Raw genomic sequence first — 16,935 nt, forward strand, 5'->3', positions numbered from 1 at the left:
ACAGCCATTATGCTGTGGCCCTCGGTGAAACCGAGTTTGACACCCCTGCCTTAGACAGTTTATTCAGCTATTATTTGCAAGAGTCTTAAGAGTCTGTTTAGCAGGTTTTTTTATTGTGGGAAAGTAATGAAATAAATCTTGAAATTTGTGTAACCAAGTCTATTTTTGAACTAAACAGAAAGCCAGATTAGCCTTCTTCATCATATGCCAGAATAAATAACTGGCTTCTTTACCACAGACTGCCAACTCCCTTCTGCTATTGACCTTTGGAAGTTTAGATAATTCATTCATTTTCCTACCCGCTTCATCCGTTTGCGTGGGTCACAGGGAGCTGGAGCCTATCCCAGCTGGCTTGGGGCGTGAGGCGGGGCAAACTCCGGGTGCAACGCCAGTGCACTGCAGAGCTACACAGAGACAGACAAACACGCACAAACACTCACACTCACTTCTACGAGCTATTTGGGACTGGCCAATTAACCTGAAGCACGTGTTATTAGAGGTGGGAGGAACCTGGAGAGAACCCACGCGGACACGGGGAGAACATGCCGATTCCACACAGAGCGGGACTCGAACCCGGACCGGCCTTGCTGTGCGGCAACAGCGCTACCCACTGCACCACCAACTCAGGTAATCTGATAGAAAATAAAACTTCTCTTCCTCTTGGCATTTTAATGGCTCTTAATTTACATTATATATTGCCTTTTTAATATTAAATATTTATTATTTGGTTTTTCACATTTTATGCTAGCTCATCTTAATAACTGGATTATATTTTTATTATCCGTATTAAACTAAAATAAATGTATCATCCAACATTTAGGGAATATAATTATTTGACCGAGCTCAGAAAAAAAGATAAAACTACTGGAGCTGAGCTTTGAAAAACTGGAAACTTTATTGGGTAAGATGTTTGAACTTAACAGAAATAATTTCTTTTGAATTTCCACTTTGAACCAGGGTTAACAGAAAATATTCAAGTTGTTACCAACATGATGCCAAATCCAATGTCAAAGAACAACACATAACTTAATTCAACATTTAATCAACTAGGTGAAAATATCGACACTAACTACAGAGAAGGTGTAATACAGAAGTAAAACAATTGCATTTTTTGAACAATCAGTTTATATTTTTTGTTTCTACATCGGATTACATTTACATAATGAAATATGAACAAAACAGACCAATGAAAGCCATAGCTATATGTACCAGTTCAAGATCTGCCCTTAATTGTTAAAGATAACATTTGCTTGTATTTTATACAAAATAGACTATCAACCATTATGAGGGTAGTGCAATTCCATCAGGCTCTATTAGATTTACTTTCACATGGAGTTTCTTTTGTTGTTTTCTGTTTTAATGTGACTAGTCAATCTGCACACCATGTGATCCAAAGCCTGGACCTTTAAAAAAAGACCCTTTTCAAATAAAATAAGAATAACTAGAAGTTTGCTAATAAGTGCTACTTAAAATGTAACTGCTTGAATGCACAATTACAATTTTTTTTTATTCTCTTCTGCTTTGGTCACTCTTATAGAATGCAGGAGCTTCCGGTCTGTCACATCCCCTTCACTTCCCTCCGTCTTTTTCTTACAACTTTAAAGCACAGTGAGCATTCATATAGACCTTCCCATTGACTCTTAAATTTACATTTACTTCACAAGACAAACATGTTTTACAATCACCTAATGTATTCAACACATCTACCTTTATTAAACACAAACAAAAATATTTACTTTCTCAACTTGTTGAATGTACAAAAAGGATTGGGTAAAATTATTCATATCAAAGAGGATCAAGCTGATGTATTAAAATGTCAGAAAATAAGCTATTGTCATTTCTTCCCAAAAGCACTGATATTTGTTAAGGGTTCATCTAGTTCCTGATTTGAAATCTCATGTCTATGGCTCTCTGTCTCCCTTTCACAAGGCTGTTAGTTAAACGCAGTTGAAAGGGAAAATGTATATGATTATAGAGGTTATATTCATGTAAAAATATCTTGTAATATAGACACTGTTTACATTGCACTGGTTATGTTGGCGCTGCTATATACACCTATGGTCATTTAGAAATAAGCAGGGATAAAGTTACACTTATACATTAAAGCTGGTTTTCTGAATCACCACCACCTGGAAACAACTTTAATACTGTATGCAAAAGAAGTACACAGTTCATTCACATCCTTCCCAGAGTAATCAACAGAGATATTAGTGGTATTCAGCCCATGTTATTTAGAGCACAGGACTGAGTTAGCAGGTGAAGCTAAAAGCCAAAACTGCACATAGAGGTTCTTGAATAGGGACTGGTGCACATCCAAAGCCTGCTGTGAGTAAACACCAAAAAAACCATACAGTGGATATTTTAGGCAATAAAGGCCTGACAATCACAAGGAACACAAGGAGAATAGACCACATGAGCATGAGGGAGAAGCATTGTGTTTGTACAATTGTGTCATCAATGCATTTTGCATTGGCCATCACGCAAGCTGGTACAGCCATGTTTTCACATTACAAATGTACCACATTGGTGATAACCTACTAGACAGCAGTACAAATTACAGCTCCCTTTAAAATACAACATATTGTGCATCTTCAAAAATATTCTCTCGGACACCTGGATGATAACAATCGGTACTATTAAGCTGGTATGAAACCAAACAAAGAGCTTTAAAAATAAATGAGCATCATCAAAGAAAAAGTTCCCAAAAACATTTTTGTAACATACAATTGAACAGTTCATTTTATGTCTGTTAAAAGATGTATAAAACTAGTTTTTACATTTGGCACTAAAGGAGCACGTCCATTGACGTAGTCACTCAAGCCTGAGCTTTGATTCACTAATTATTTGAACTGCAGCTTCTACATACAGTATATGTCATATTCAGTGATAAAATCCTGTGCTGAGAACAGAGGGTCCATCAATCATAAGCGTCTTGCTTTTTTTCTTTAAAAAAAAATATTTTTTTACATTTCATGCACAACAAATATATACTTTATGTAAATATATTCAATTACTTTTACAGCCATGATGGGCTGACCTACTTAATAACCCCACTTGTTGTTTGTGCAAACAGGAGATGAATCTGGTTAAAGGGTGATAATTCATCTAAAGTAGTGCTCTGTGACAACAGTTTTCAAAAATAATTATCTTTGCCTCTCAAGGAAATAATTTCAGGTGAAAACAGCACTGTCCCTGGATGTGAGGTAATTATGCTGACTTCACTGTCCTCATTTTTCCCTGATTTAACAGTTTAGTATTCCTGTTAATTCAAGCAATTCATGAGTTTATTCCTGACTGGAACTCACTGTGATAACTGAAGTGGAAATAGGTAGTCTGGCTCAGTAGAACTCCATTTCAAAATAAAATAAATGTAATAATCCGTATTCAATGTACTCTAGCTGTTTATTATATTATCTGTTATAATGTGATACTGAACAGGAGAGGCATTGTATCTATCACATAAACTTTAGAGAAAAGTGGAACACACGAAATGTGTTTTGGGACTTTACCATAATGTGAGACATTTCCTGTGCTTTTTTTAAAATGTGGTTTTCAACCTTTGTAAGAAATAAAATAAATTGCCATCATAATATTTGAAGCTGTGCTGCATATTTCTAATCTGTATGCATCAGCTGTATTCCATACGGGAAGGTCTGAGAAAAAAGAACGGGGAGTCTTCCCACACATTAAACACAAACAAAATTTTGACTTGGAACAAAAGTTGCCAGCATGGAACCTCTAAAACAAAAGAATACATGGAAGGACATCAACCTTGGATTCTTCTGCCAAAAAATAAAGATATTGAGAGACTGGCTACGAAGAGCTTCAAAAGCTAAAGGCACTGTTTTCCTTTCTTAGATACATTATGAGTAAACATTTTGCTGATTTTTTTTCTGCTTATACAGTATATTTTCTCTGTTTCTGTGTGCAAGCATGTGATTAGAAATCCATGACCGCATATAGAAAAGAATGACCTATAAATTATATACTTTTTTCCATTGGTGAGGTGATTCGTAAAATTTCAAGAAAAAATAACTGATTCATAGCTGAGAATAGTTTAATGTCTTTGCGTCCCAAGGGGACAAATAAAAAGTTTCTCCCATTTCAGAGCATGTTTCTGATGTTTTATGTTTTGCTTCATACCCTTCATTGACAGCAGACCCCGGGAAATAACAACAATAGAATATGACTACATTCTTTACACAGTAGAGTTGGGAAGGGTAAACTAAGACAAGCTGGGCTGTTGGCAACAGATTGTTGACAAGATGAGGGGCTAAAAAATGTTTCCTGCTGTTGGTTTGTCAGCAATGACATTGAAGGCAAGAGAGAGTAAGATCCAGGTAGCCACCAAAAGAATCAGCATTAGAAACCTGAGGAGAGGGCCATGGACGGAGCAGAAGGAAAAAAAAAATCGATTGCTAAAAACGCATCCTGCATAAAACATTCAGAGCCAAATAGGAATGGCTACAATATAAGTGGATTGCTGCCCTTCAGTAGTTTGGTCAAACTACGGCAGTAACTGTAACGTCACTGGAACTGTGCTCCAAGACACCAAATTTGAATGGTGAATGTCAAAATTCCAAGAGGGGGCCTGTAAAACTGAGGAATCAAGAGAGATGGGCTGGACTAGCGGGCTACAGGCGAAGAAATACACAGGCAGGGCACAATTTAAGGCATTGTTTGACAGTTTAAGGCGGTCATTTCTGATGAAACAACAGAGGCTTGACGCTCCCATCTTTGAATTTTGGTATCTGGTTGGTGATGATCTCCGCCAGCATCTCAGGGAATTCCACACTAAGGGTTTTATTCACGAAGGTGTAGAAACAGATTTGGAGAAGACCCTCGACCATCTGGAGGAATAAGGCAGATTAGTGAGACCCCTGCTTGCAATGCTGCAAAAAGGAGGCTCTACAGATTAACTAGTTAAAATCCACCCAGAGGAATATATGTGCTCTAAAGTATTTTATAAAAATCAGAAAACTCAGCCAGTCCTGAAGCCACAATAACTGAAAGAAAATATCGAGAACTGACAAAGAAGCCATGTTACAGTGTATAATACTATTATATAATCAATAATATACAGTCAATCCTGTGTAGGGTACTAAAGGGGCGGCAGTGGCTCAGTGGTAGGGCAGGCGGTAGAGCGGGTTGTCCAATGATCTGAGATCAGCTGTTGGATTCCCACTCCCCCCCCCAAAAAAAAAACACCTGGAGGTGAGCTGATAGTGGGAGGTGTCAGCTCACCTCCAGAGCACTGCCGAGGCGCTCTTGAGCGAGGCGCCGTCCCCCTTACAAGTTGCTCATTTGGGACACACCAAACAGGAGCTTCCCACCACTCTACCTCCCTCTGCATGCATACAGGCCTCTTGTGCGTGTTTCTTGTTCAGGGCCTGTACACACTAACATATGCATGTGACTTGATTTGAACTAACTAACTAGAGTGTGCCACTAATTTCCCTTGGGGGATTAATCGAGTATATAAAATGAAAAAAAATAAAAATAAATATAAGGCATATAGTATGTATATATGGGTGTGTGTCTCTAACCTCCTGCATGGAGTCCAGTAGCTTTGTGAGCTGGTAGAAGCGCTGCCAGTTCTGACTCGTGTTCTCCTCTCTTTTGACGATGGCCTTTCCCAGCTCCTTGATATACGTCATCCTGATCTCGTCGAACACGGCCTGGCTCTTCAGGCCAGCTTTTGGTACTACATATGCACACAAACAACCACTGAATTAAAGTCTGACAGGGATGTTGTTTTTCTTTTCTGAAAGAAAATATTTAAAGAACATACAAATGGCACCAGCACACCCTAAGCTGGAGGTCGATGATCCACGTTGTTGTCATATCATCAGACCTCCGATCGCGTGTCTTCTTCGACACTCACGAGAAGAAAGGGACGTGACTTTTTTTTTTTTTAATTCATACTCAATTTCATTCAGTATCAAATGAAGATTGATTAAAAAAAATAAGTGAATTTTTGGGACTCTTTGTAGTTTAATTTATTTTAAGAACGGACTATGTTTTTTACAAAACAGATAAGATTGGATTTTTTATTTAGTGAAACACACCTGTGGCATATTTATGATTATTATTACCATCATTGCTATCTTAATGGTTTATTAATATCCACTTATTTATTTAATTATACAAAACAAAGGCTCTGTATGGTTTGTGATCAAGTGATTTAACAGTCCTTTTGGCTGCTAAAAGTTAAAGCCACAAAAAAAGTTGAAAACCAATACCTGCGTGTCAACACATTCCAGACTTGTTTTGCTGTCTGGCACTGGGTCCAGGCAAAGCCACAATAAACAGAAAAGCCCACAGGTTATGCAAAATCCCAGAGGGGAATGCAGCACTCAAGCTTAGTGGATCTAGTAGAGCAGATGCCTACTCTGCTGATGTCTTACTTTTGAACTTGAGAGATGTTGAAAAGGGTAGATAAAAAGGTACCTGCAGTTGAATTTAATTTTCACTTCCCAACTAATCGTTATTTCCATCCACAAAGGACACAAATGGAAAAAAAGCTCCCTGTTGCAAAAAATTCAACCACACATAAAGAGAAAATCACCTGCTAAATGCATCTTCTCTGCAGCATTAGCACAATATAACACGATGCACAAGAAAAATGGTCTGGTCTTCAGTGTAGAACCATTTATATACTTTTTCATGCTGAACATTGTTTTGGGGGGTGATTTTAAATGCTTTGTTTTTTACTATCTCTTCTCAAAACCATTTGCAGTATTTTGTCCAAAGATTAGCATTGAGATTAAAATGGCAAATTCCTGTCAGCAGCCATTACAGGCAGAACCAAATAGTTCACCCATCCTTTCTTTTCAATACTACTGCACCACAAGTAGAATAAACCTCCAGTGCACCACAACATAACTCAGTTTGAAATGAAAAAGAAAAAATACAAAACTGCATATGTGGCATAATACAAAGATCTGTTTTACCTGTACTGAGCAGCAAAAGGACCTTCATGCACAGGTACTCATCATAGGACACCTGCAGTCTGACAAACTCATTGCAGATCCTAAGCATTTGCTCACACTGGTCGGTCATGAAGGGTAACTCCATTCGATCTCTGAGGTAACAGAGGGAAAAGGGTGTGGGAGCAGGGATGCGAGAAAGTTTAAAGACAGACAAAAATGGAGGGAAAAATTGTTTTAGGTAAACATTCTTTCTTATTCCATTCTCAGTAAACAGCGCCAGCAGTACACAACTTCAAACAAGCTGAAGAAAACTGGAGTGCAAACTTAGTGTTGATGGCTTTTCACATCTTTCTATTCCTATCACACAACCCACATTACTTTCTACCTCTAATATCATTAGAGCACATTCTTCAGACACAGTATGGGTTAAGCACAATGACATAATTCACTTCTATTTCCATTGTGGCACTTCTATTGGGAGCAATTCTTTGCAACTCAGGCCCGTTTTTGTATTGCCAATGAAAATACAGAACTGTACGCAGACTGCATGTGGCAAAACTCAGAGGTTGCAATACTCATTGATCCTTTTGGAGTGAAAAACATTTATACTTCAGGTCAATTCATCAATTCTAGCAATCATCAACAGACAGCAGCCAATACTGGATCCCCAAGTAGAATTTAGCAAATAATAAAAATGTGTGACAATAGCACAAACTTAAATGACATGAAAGGATTTTTGAAATGCCTGGTATTGTTTGCTTGGTCTTTGCTCAAATACTTCTTGATTTAACTACAGTAGTTATTTTGCTAATCATAAATGTAGCCGCAAGAAGGCACAAGCCAGTGTCTTATTGTGCCGTTCCCAAGCCCAGATAAATACAAAGGGTTGTGTCAGGAAAAGCATCCGATGTTAAACTTTTGCCAAATCAAACATGCGAATCAAATCTATGACTTCGATACTGGTTCAGTCGAGGCCTGGGTTAACAAAGGCCTTCATTGGTGCTGTTCACCTACAGGGTGCTGATGGAAATTGGACTACTGTTGGTCAGAGAAGGAGAGAAGGAAACTGTTTGTAGAAAGACAGAAGAAGAACACCAAGAGTATAGGACTGAGAGTAGGGACATTGAATGTTGGAACTATGACAGGAAAGGTAGAGAGTTGGTTGACATACAGAGGAGGAAAGTAGACATACTGTGTGTCCAGGAGACCAAGTGGAAAGGTAGCAAAGTTAGAAGTTTATGAGCAGGGTTCAAGTTGTTCTATCATGGAAGACAAATGGAGTAGGAGTTGTCTTGAAGGAGGAGTTTGTTACGAATGTCCTGGAGGTAAAAAGAGTGGTAGATGGAGTGACGAGTCTGAAGCTAGAAATCGAAGGTGCAATGTTCAATGTTGTTCGTGGGTATGCTCCACAGGTAGGATGTGAGCTAGAGGAGAAGGAAAAATTCTGGTTGGACTTTGATGAAGTGATGCAGAGCATACCTAGAAGTGAGAGAGTTGTCATTGGTGCAGACTTCAATGGACATATTGGTGCAGGAAACAGAGGTGATGAGGTGATGGGCAGGTTTGGTATTCAGGAGAGGAATGCAGAAGGACAGATGGTAGTAGACTTTGCAAAAAGGATGCAAACAGCTTTAGTGAATACTTTCTTGTTTTTGTAGATCTGGAGAAAGCTTATGACAGGGTGCCCAGAGAGGAACTGTGGTATTGTATGAGGAAGTCTGGAGTGGCAGTCAAGTATACTAGAGCGATGCAGGACATGTATGAGGACTGCAAGACAGTGGTGAGGTGTGCTCTAGGTGTGACAGAGGAGTTCAAGGTGGAGGTGGGACTGCATCAGGGATCAGCTCTGGTGATGGACAGGCTAACAGATGAGGTTAGAGAGGAATCTCCATGGACTATGATGTTTGCAGATGACATTGTGATCTGCAGTGAGAGCAGGGAACAGGTGGATGAGAAGCTAAAGAGGTGGAGGTTTGACCTGGAAAGGAGAGGAATGAAGGTTAGACAGAGTGCATATGTGTAAATGAGAGGGACCCAAGTGGAAGTGAGGTTACAGGGAGAAGAGATCAAGGAGGTGGAGGATTTTAGGGTCAACAGTCCAGAGCAATGGAGAGTGTGGAAAAGAGGCGAAGAAGCATGTACAGGCAGGATGGAACAGGTGGAGGAAAGTGCCAAGTGTGATATGTGATAGAAGAGTTTCAGCTAAAATGAAAGGAAAGTTGTACCCAACTGTGGTGAGACCAGCGATGTTGTTTGGTCTAGAACCGTGGTTGTTAACCTTGTTGGAGGTACCGAACCCTGTCGGTTTCATATGCTCACTCACAGAACCCTCCTTCAGTAATTTTTTTTCTTCAAAATTTAAGACATAAGTTCAGTATTTTCCGCACTATAAGGTGCGCTGGATTATAAGGCGCACCTTCAATGAAGGGCCTATTTTTAATAAAAATTTTCATACATAAAGCACACTGGATTATAAAGCGCAGTGGATTATAAAGTGCACTGGATTATAAAATGCACCTGAGAACTCGTCTTAAAATGAATGGTCTATTTTAAAACTTTTTTCATTTATAAAGCACATTGGATTATAAGAAATTGAGAAAATTAAAGGCTTTTAGGTGTGCCTTATAGTGCAGAAAATACTGTATATGTTTTACTGGTGTATTTAATGAGTTGTGCATTAATGTCACTTTTTTCAAAGAGCAAAACCAAGACAGTACATGAACTCACATGAAATGACCTACCTTCAAATCAGTGTGACTTCTGCTGTTGTTATTGACAGACCAGTTCAGATATGCGTGGCTTCACCTTGGCAAGTGCTACTCTTATGTCATTTTCACAACAAAGTCTGTTTCTTTTGTTTTCCATGCAGCTTAAGAAAGTGTTACTTTATTTTTACCAGTGCAAGACTAGAGTTGCTCAACTTGACATTGCAAATAACACAGAACGCTGACTCCCATCACATTTCGTTATGCAGTACATGTAAATTCACGTTGCACATATTCGTCCGACCATTTTCTTTTTTGCTCAACATAGTTTCTATTAAAATATTAAGAAACCAATCAGATGACGTACCATCATGACAGGCATAAATCGACTACTGAGTGCGCAAAGTCCCCTGGAGCACAGGTAGGCTAATCGATCACCTGCAGCCAGTGATGGCTAAGGGGGGCGTGTCATCATGAATTGACACAATGTGTCAAACGTACACAGTGATTCGTGTATGTTCGGCAAAAACATTCACAAACATTTTCGACACATTGTGTCCATTGTTTTTTCCCGACACATCGGGTGTTTTGTCTTGACTTCCGCCGAACACCCTGAGACCGACTCACCGAATCCCTTGGGTTCGATCGAACCCAGGATAAGAACCACTGGTCTAGAGACAGTATCACTGAGGAAAAGACAGGAGACAGAGCTGGAGGTAGCAGAGATGAAGATGCTGAGGTTCTCTTTGGGAGTGACCAGGATGGATGGATGACTAGGATCAGGGATGAGTACATCAGAGGGACAGCACAAGTTAGAGGTTTTGGAGATAAAGTCAGAGAGGTCAGACTGAGATGGTTTGGACATATCCAGAGAAGAGATAGTGAATATATTGTTAGAAGGATGCTGAGTTTTGAACTGTCAGGCAGGAGGCCCAGAGGAAGACCAAAGAGGAGGTTCATGGATGAAGTGAAAGAGGACGTGAAGGTAGTTGGTGTGAGAGAAGAGGATGCAGAATACAGGGTTAGATGGAGGCAACCAATTCGCTGAAGGGAAAAGCCGAAAGGAAAAAAAGAAAGAATATATGTGGTATATTATTGGCCTCAAATACTCATGCATACATGGAAGCTATTTAAATTATTAACTAACATAATGTAATGTAACTAAGCAGCATAAGTCATTTAAAAACAGATTTAACACTGAACTCTTTTAGCATGCTTTTTCAGATATACTTTTTCAAATACTGTATATATGTACAAATAATGCTAGGACAAGGAATTAAGGCCTCTTTTGGAAATGACTGCTAAAAGAAGAAGGCTTTATGATGTAAACAAACATTAAAGGGCCAATAAAGGCTGACAGATGTTGAACAAGAAAAATCGAAAATAAGAGTAGAAAGTGGGTGAGCTAACACATATAAGCTAATAGGATGACTCTTCTCCTCTGTTTCCTCCCAAGGCTGTAATGGCTATGGTAAGCAAAGAGATTTTTACTCACAATTTACAAAGGCAGTAATTCTTTAGGGGTTTGTAATTAACATACTGCCTACCTGAAGCATCTCTTTGTGACTCCCAGAAAGCGCACAGTGTATTTGAGAATGAAATGAATGCATTCTCCTCTGTGTGGGTAAGGAACGTGTTTACCTGATGTACTTCTAATATTACAAAACAGATTTTATCCTATGAATAGTGAAATAAATAAATCAGTGTTAACATGGGTATGAAGACATGGGACTTGCTATACTTGAAGCTGACTCATATTGATCATTTATAAATCATGGCGAGTAAATTGCAGGGTGACATGAAAAAAAAATTCTTAATGTTAACGGAATATTCCAGTATTTTGGGAAATATGTAAAGGAAAGCTAACTGTCATATACATTTCTCCCAATAAGCAATAAAAATCAAAACTGGTTGACACACAGAAGAAAGGCCTGTTTGAATATACAACAGCTAGAAATGGCACTCACTTGTTGATGACGAGATCAGGAGCAAAGCAGAGCATGCTACCATTACACTGCTCATATGACCTCCAACCAAGACTGAAGGACATGAGGAAGAGCCAGGAGCACTGCAGCAATGTCATTTGGTCATCCAGGTGCAGGTTGCGGAAGCCTTGGAAGATCAGATAAGGTGGGTTAGAAAGCAATGAAGTGCAATGCTAGTGATACGACAACAAAAAGGGATTTCCCCTTCAGTTTTTCTTTACCAATGCTTGGCATTGGGATAGAAATAATCTCAGTGTGATGACTCATTATATTTCCAAATCACTTGCTTGTAGTCAAGAAATATAGAAGTGATTGTTGAATCTATGATTACAATACTATAATGAGAACTCAATTCTTAAAACAAAAGAAATGTGTATATAAGATGTATGTTCCAATTAAAATTTAATAGCTGAGTCTTCTCCACGCTGACAGAACTATGAGAGTGGAACTGGTTTTGTTATGTAAGATACTTTCACCATTTTTGAGTTGGCATGCTGTCTGGAGCAAATAAAGCACAACTAGAGTCAGATCTGTCGCTCATACTGTCATGCATTTCACAAAAATGCTTCACTTTAGTTTTGATTTGAGGGTTTCTTGAAGAAATCCGATCTTAAATGTTTAGCGTGTCCATTAGAGACAAATGGAATGAGAACAGAAAATCCCCGAGTCAAGACATGCGGCTCCCTTCTCGTGAGTAAGAATCTACCATGGTCATAAAAACATAAACTCTTCGCATTTCATTTGTTAATGTATTTCAAACAAAACTGTTTAGACTCTACACCCAGTATTATTGATTTTGTTTGTCTTTACCATGAATTTTGGGAGATTCTATTTGTAAAGCGCTTTGAAATGTCTTCATAAAATAATAATAAATAATAAGTCAATATCAATAAGTTGATTGATTGATTGATATTTGTGACACCATTAAAGTATACAGTTAGATCTCCTTTTATGAAGTGAAAGTCTAAGTACTGTATTACAGCACCACCAATAGCGTAACACTGCACCTACTCTCCTCAGATGACACATCTTTCACACACACACATAAATAAATACTGTGACACTTCAGTGAAATGATCTAGCGACTGAAACAATATTGATTTTTTTCCCAAACAACCACTCAACATAACGCTAACAATAATTGCATTGCTGGAGCAATGGTATGCTCCAGCAATGCAATTATTTAATGTAAACCATTTAATGTAAACCAAATGCAACAGGTTTTGTTTTTGATTGTTTGTTTGTTTGTTTTTTACCTGGCAGTGACTTGGCCCACTTGACTGCAGAGATGACCTGCTGTCCCCCCAGCCTGTTGAGTGTGGTCATGAGCCGTGAGGAGGTATCAGGCAGGGTGCTATCATAGCCTGAGTAGATGATCTCTGGCTCAATGGCCTTGAGCACAGATAACATAGTGGGCACAAGTTGGGGCATGCACCTGGGGATGACTGGAACAGGCATGTTGCTAATAGGTTCTGACGATCCAGACAGGCCTTGCACTTTCAACTTGATCAGCTTCTTGTTTTTCCTTGCTGCATTACAGGAGGGAAAAAAGGGGAAGAATTGGAGAGGAAGAACATATGAAACAGTGACTTTGAGCAGTGACAATTTTAGTTCATAGACATTTGGTGCTCACACTTTAACACTATGATTTCAGATTTTACAACAAACATTTTCAAAAAAGAAAAAGAGGAGACTAAATTAAAGCAAACTGTTACAGACTAAAAGATGATCCATTGATACTCTTTCAGTATTGGTATCATAAGAATTACTTTTAGTAGAAGTTGTATACAGTATGTTAAGAGACCAAAAATATCAAATAATTATGGTTCTAAATGAGTCAATAACAGCTAACTCAAGGGGCTTGCCCAATTTAATTTAATTGTATTACTTTTTTTTTTTTTTTTTTAGGTTGATGAGAAAAAATATTTTTATGACTTGACTTAATACTTTTGCATGTAATCTATATAATACACATTTAAATTAATAAATTCAATTAAAAATCAGTATTTCAGTATTTCTGACTAGTGGACAAAATTCTATTGTCTGTTCACAACACATCGTATTGTGTCTTGAAATCAGAAAATGTTACAAAAATCAACCGCACATGCCACAATAGATGAACAAGAATGTGGTGATGAAAGTAGCCAAACATAAAACATGAAGACAACATCAGCAAAGATAATGCTGGTACATACCAAATCCTTTAGCTTTTCTAATGTTGAGTCTTTGTTATATTCTTTATCTCATTTTGACAAACAGGTGTGTGTACCTATGTAACTATGAACATGAATGACAATGTTTTGTGAAAGTTTGGGTATTTACAGAGACACTGAGCTTGAGGTACCACTCCACTACTAAGAAGAGGAAGCTGTTAAAGGGCTGCAGTTGTATCTGAAATATTTGTATGAGAAATGGATGGTTTCAAAAAACAGATCAATGATCAAATTGAAGATGTCAGTATTCGTGAATTATTGATCTCGATCTTTGGACCTGGATAAAAAAAAAATCCCAGTCCACACATATCAAAACAAGTTGCAGAGATGGCAGGAGCTTGTCTTGTGACTTGATGTGCACTAAAAAGCTTCAACAGTCCCAGAACTACCCAGCTTCTCCTTCTGGTAAGACGGTTGGTGGGAATTGTCAACAATTTCAAAGGTCATATCAGACTTCCCTTAATACATGGTATTCAGCAAGAGGAGGTACAGGTACACCTAACAAACAGTAGTGCACCACTTTACTGAGGAAAATGCTTTTGTTGCCCCTCTGGAAGTGGCTGTACTCTTGTGACACAACTGGCTCTCCAAGAATGTTACTTTCAGTAGTAAAGTTAAGGTTTGGTGTGTTGATTGGGATTATCAAAATTAATCCCTAGTAATTGTAATTATTCAGGTAGAGGGCTGAACTATCAGCAGGAGTAATGGATAAACTCTTGTACCAAGTGGTGGTAAGCACAGACCTTCCCATTTTTGGGCACTGGTAGCTGGGAGTGATGTTAAGGATAACTGAGAGTCATGTCCGGGCATGTTCACAATTACCAGATCCAAACACAATGAGTAGCACAGAAAGCCAGGTCCACATGGTATTATTTACCTTTAGTTGACAATCAAGTTCAGTGTTGACAAATCAAAACAGGAAAGCTCAGAAGAGGTGGGATAAAGTCAGAAGAACATAAGTTTTAGAGCTAGTCCCAGAGCCGATGTGCGATAGGTTTAGTGAAATTGTTGATTTATAGCAAAATAGCTGAGCTTAAAGGCAGGACTTATCTCAAAATGCAATATTTTCAAAGTGTTTACAAAAGTGTACAAAAGTTGAAATTTGACCTTGACCTGGTTTTCTCAAGGTCAAGGTCATCATCTCATTTTCATCCCTTTTGCTGCTCGAGTAATGTGATTTTTGTTTCATCTTTCTATCTCCAACGGTTGCGAAGATATTTGATCCAATCCAATCCAACTTTATGTGTTAAGCACTTTACAACAACCACAGTCAACCAAAGTGCTGTACAGACGAATAAATTTAAAAAAAGCATTATAGATAAAATGAAATGGCTCAAATATTGTAAGCGAAATAAATAAATTAAAAACATAAAACATGTGTAAAAGATAAAGCCATACAATCAGGGCAATAAAATAAAATAAAATAACATCCAATGTCTAGCTAGATGTTAAAAGAAAGGGAGAAGAGGTAGGTTTTCACAAGCGATTTAAAAACAGACAGACAAGAGGCCTGTCTGATTTGCTGAGGCAGATCATTCCATAATTTAGGAGGTACAACAGCAAAGGCATGGTCCCCTCTGAGCTTCAGGAGCAGATGATCAGCTGACCTGAAAGAGCGAGCAGGTACGTAAGGGTGTAGAAGCTCAGAGAGGTAGGGCGGGGCAAGAGCATTTAGGGATTTAAAAGTAAATAAAATAATTTTAAAATGGATCCGAAAATGTATGGGCAGCCAGTGGAGTGAGGCTAAAATGGGGGTAATGTGTTCATGTTTATGGGTGCCGGTCAAAAGATGTGCAGCAGCGTTTTGGACCATCTGGAGACGGGAGATGGAAGAAGCACTAACCCCCACATAAAGGGAATTACAGTAGTCCAGCCTAGTGGTGACAAAGGCGTGGATTACTAGTTCAAACTGTAGCCTCGAGAGAATTGGTTTTATTTTGGCCAGCTGCCTAGAATGATAAAAGCTTCATTTTAATATTGCCCTGATCTGGCTGTCAAGTTTGAGATCTGAATCTACTTTTACTCCGAGATTAGTGATGGTTGGTTTGATATGCTGGGCCAAAGAACCCAGATCTGGAAGGGGTGTTCCAGCAGTGACACCAAAAACCATCACTTCAGTTTTCTTCTCGTTAAAATTCAAAAAGTTCAGAGCCATCCAGGCCTTAATGTCATCAAGGCACTTAACTAATGCAGTGATTGAGTATACATTCTTCTTTTTGAGCGGAACATTAATTTGACTGTCATCCGCATAACAGTGGTAATGAATCCCATGCTTCCTAAGTATGGATCTATCTCTATCTATCATTGACTCAATCTTATAAAAACGTTACCAGGGGCCATTATCGTTTCAGAACAATGCCATTTGGGCTACACAGAGCTCCGGCTACATTTCAAAGAATGGTAGATGAGGTCCCTTAAAGGAGCTAATGATAAGATAGATAGATAGATAGATAGATAGATAGATAGATAGATAGATAGATAGATAGATAGATAGATAGATAGATAGATAGATAGATAGATAGATAGATAGATAGATAGATAGATAGGCTGGTCATAAATGTACACAAATGTTATATTCATAGACAAAATTTGAGTATATGGCACACATCATTAGAGGTGGGAGCAGTCACTCCCAGGTGAGTCAGACTCAAAGCATTTCTTCTACTACAAAGAGGTAGATGAATTCATGGGGCTCGGTGGCTGGTATGGTTGTTTTCTTCCCAATTTGTTTTACTATTTCCGCTATTGTTAGTGACTTACTGAAAATCAAGTGATTCTTGAGTCTGAGACTGCTTTCCCTGAACTGAAAAAAAGTGCATCAAGAGCTTGTATTGTCATGTCCAGGTTTCACACTTCCATTGACGTTACAGATGATTCAGACGAATCAGGTGTGGGTCTCGGAGCTGCGCTTTATAGGGTAAAGGAGACGACTTAGGACCTGTGCAGTACATAAGCTTCAAGCTTTTCTCCAAGGGAAACAACGTATTCTATCATTGACAAAGCCTTAGCAGTGAAATAGGTTCTAGACACTTTGAAGTACTATTTGATGGATTACATGCATTAGATGGACAAAATGAAAGACTCTAATAAAAGGATTACA

General features: G+C 38.5%; 1 protein-coding gene across 3 annotated transcripts in view; it reads right to left on the reverse strand.

The window, feature by feature from the left end:
- Positions 1-878: 878 nt before the first annotated feature.
- LOC137606739 (glucocorticoid receptor-like) overlaps positions 879-16,935 on the reverse strand; it is an 81,442-nt gene continuing 65,385 nt past the window's right edge. Inside the window, exons 6-10 of one of the 3 annotated variants that reach the window (XM_068332133.1) lie at positions 12,879-13,151; positions 11,605-11,749; positions 6,954-7,084; positions 5,547-5,704; positions 879-4,850 (exon numbers count right to left, since the gene is read on the reverse strand). In XM_068332133.1, coding sequence (XP_068188234.1) covers positions 4,698-4,850; positions 5,547-5,704; positions 6,954-7,084; positions 11,605-11,749; positions 12,879-13,151 — 860 coding nt within the window. In that variant the 3' untranslated portion in view covers positions 879-4,697. Of the gene's footprint in view, positions 4,851-5,546; positions 5,705-6,953; positions 7,085-8,454; positions 8,911-11,604; positions 11,750-12,878; positions 13,152-16,935 lie in introns of those variants that run through there. The other 2 variants (XM_068332135.1, XM_068332134.1) reach the window with 2 other exon arrangements.

Source organism: Antennarius striatus, chromosome 13 (assembly GCF_040054535.1).
Source record: "Antennarius striatus isolate MH-2024 chromosome 13, ASM4005453v1, whole genome shotgun sequence".
Lineage (NCBI taxonomy): Eukaryota > Metazoa > Chordata > Actinopteri > Lophiiformes > Antennariidae > Antennarius > Antennarius striatus.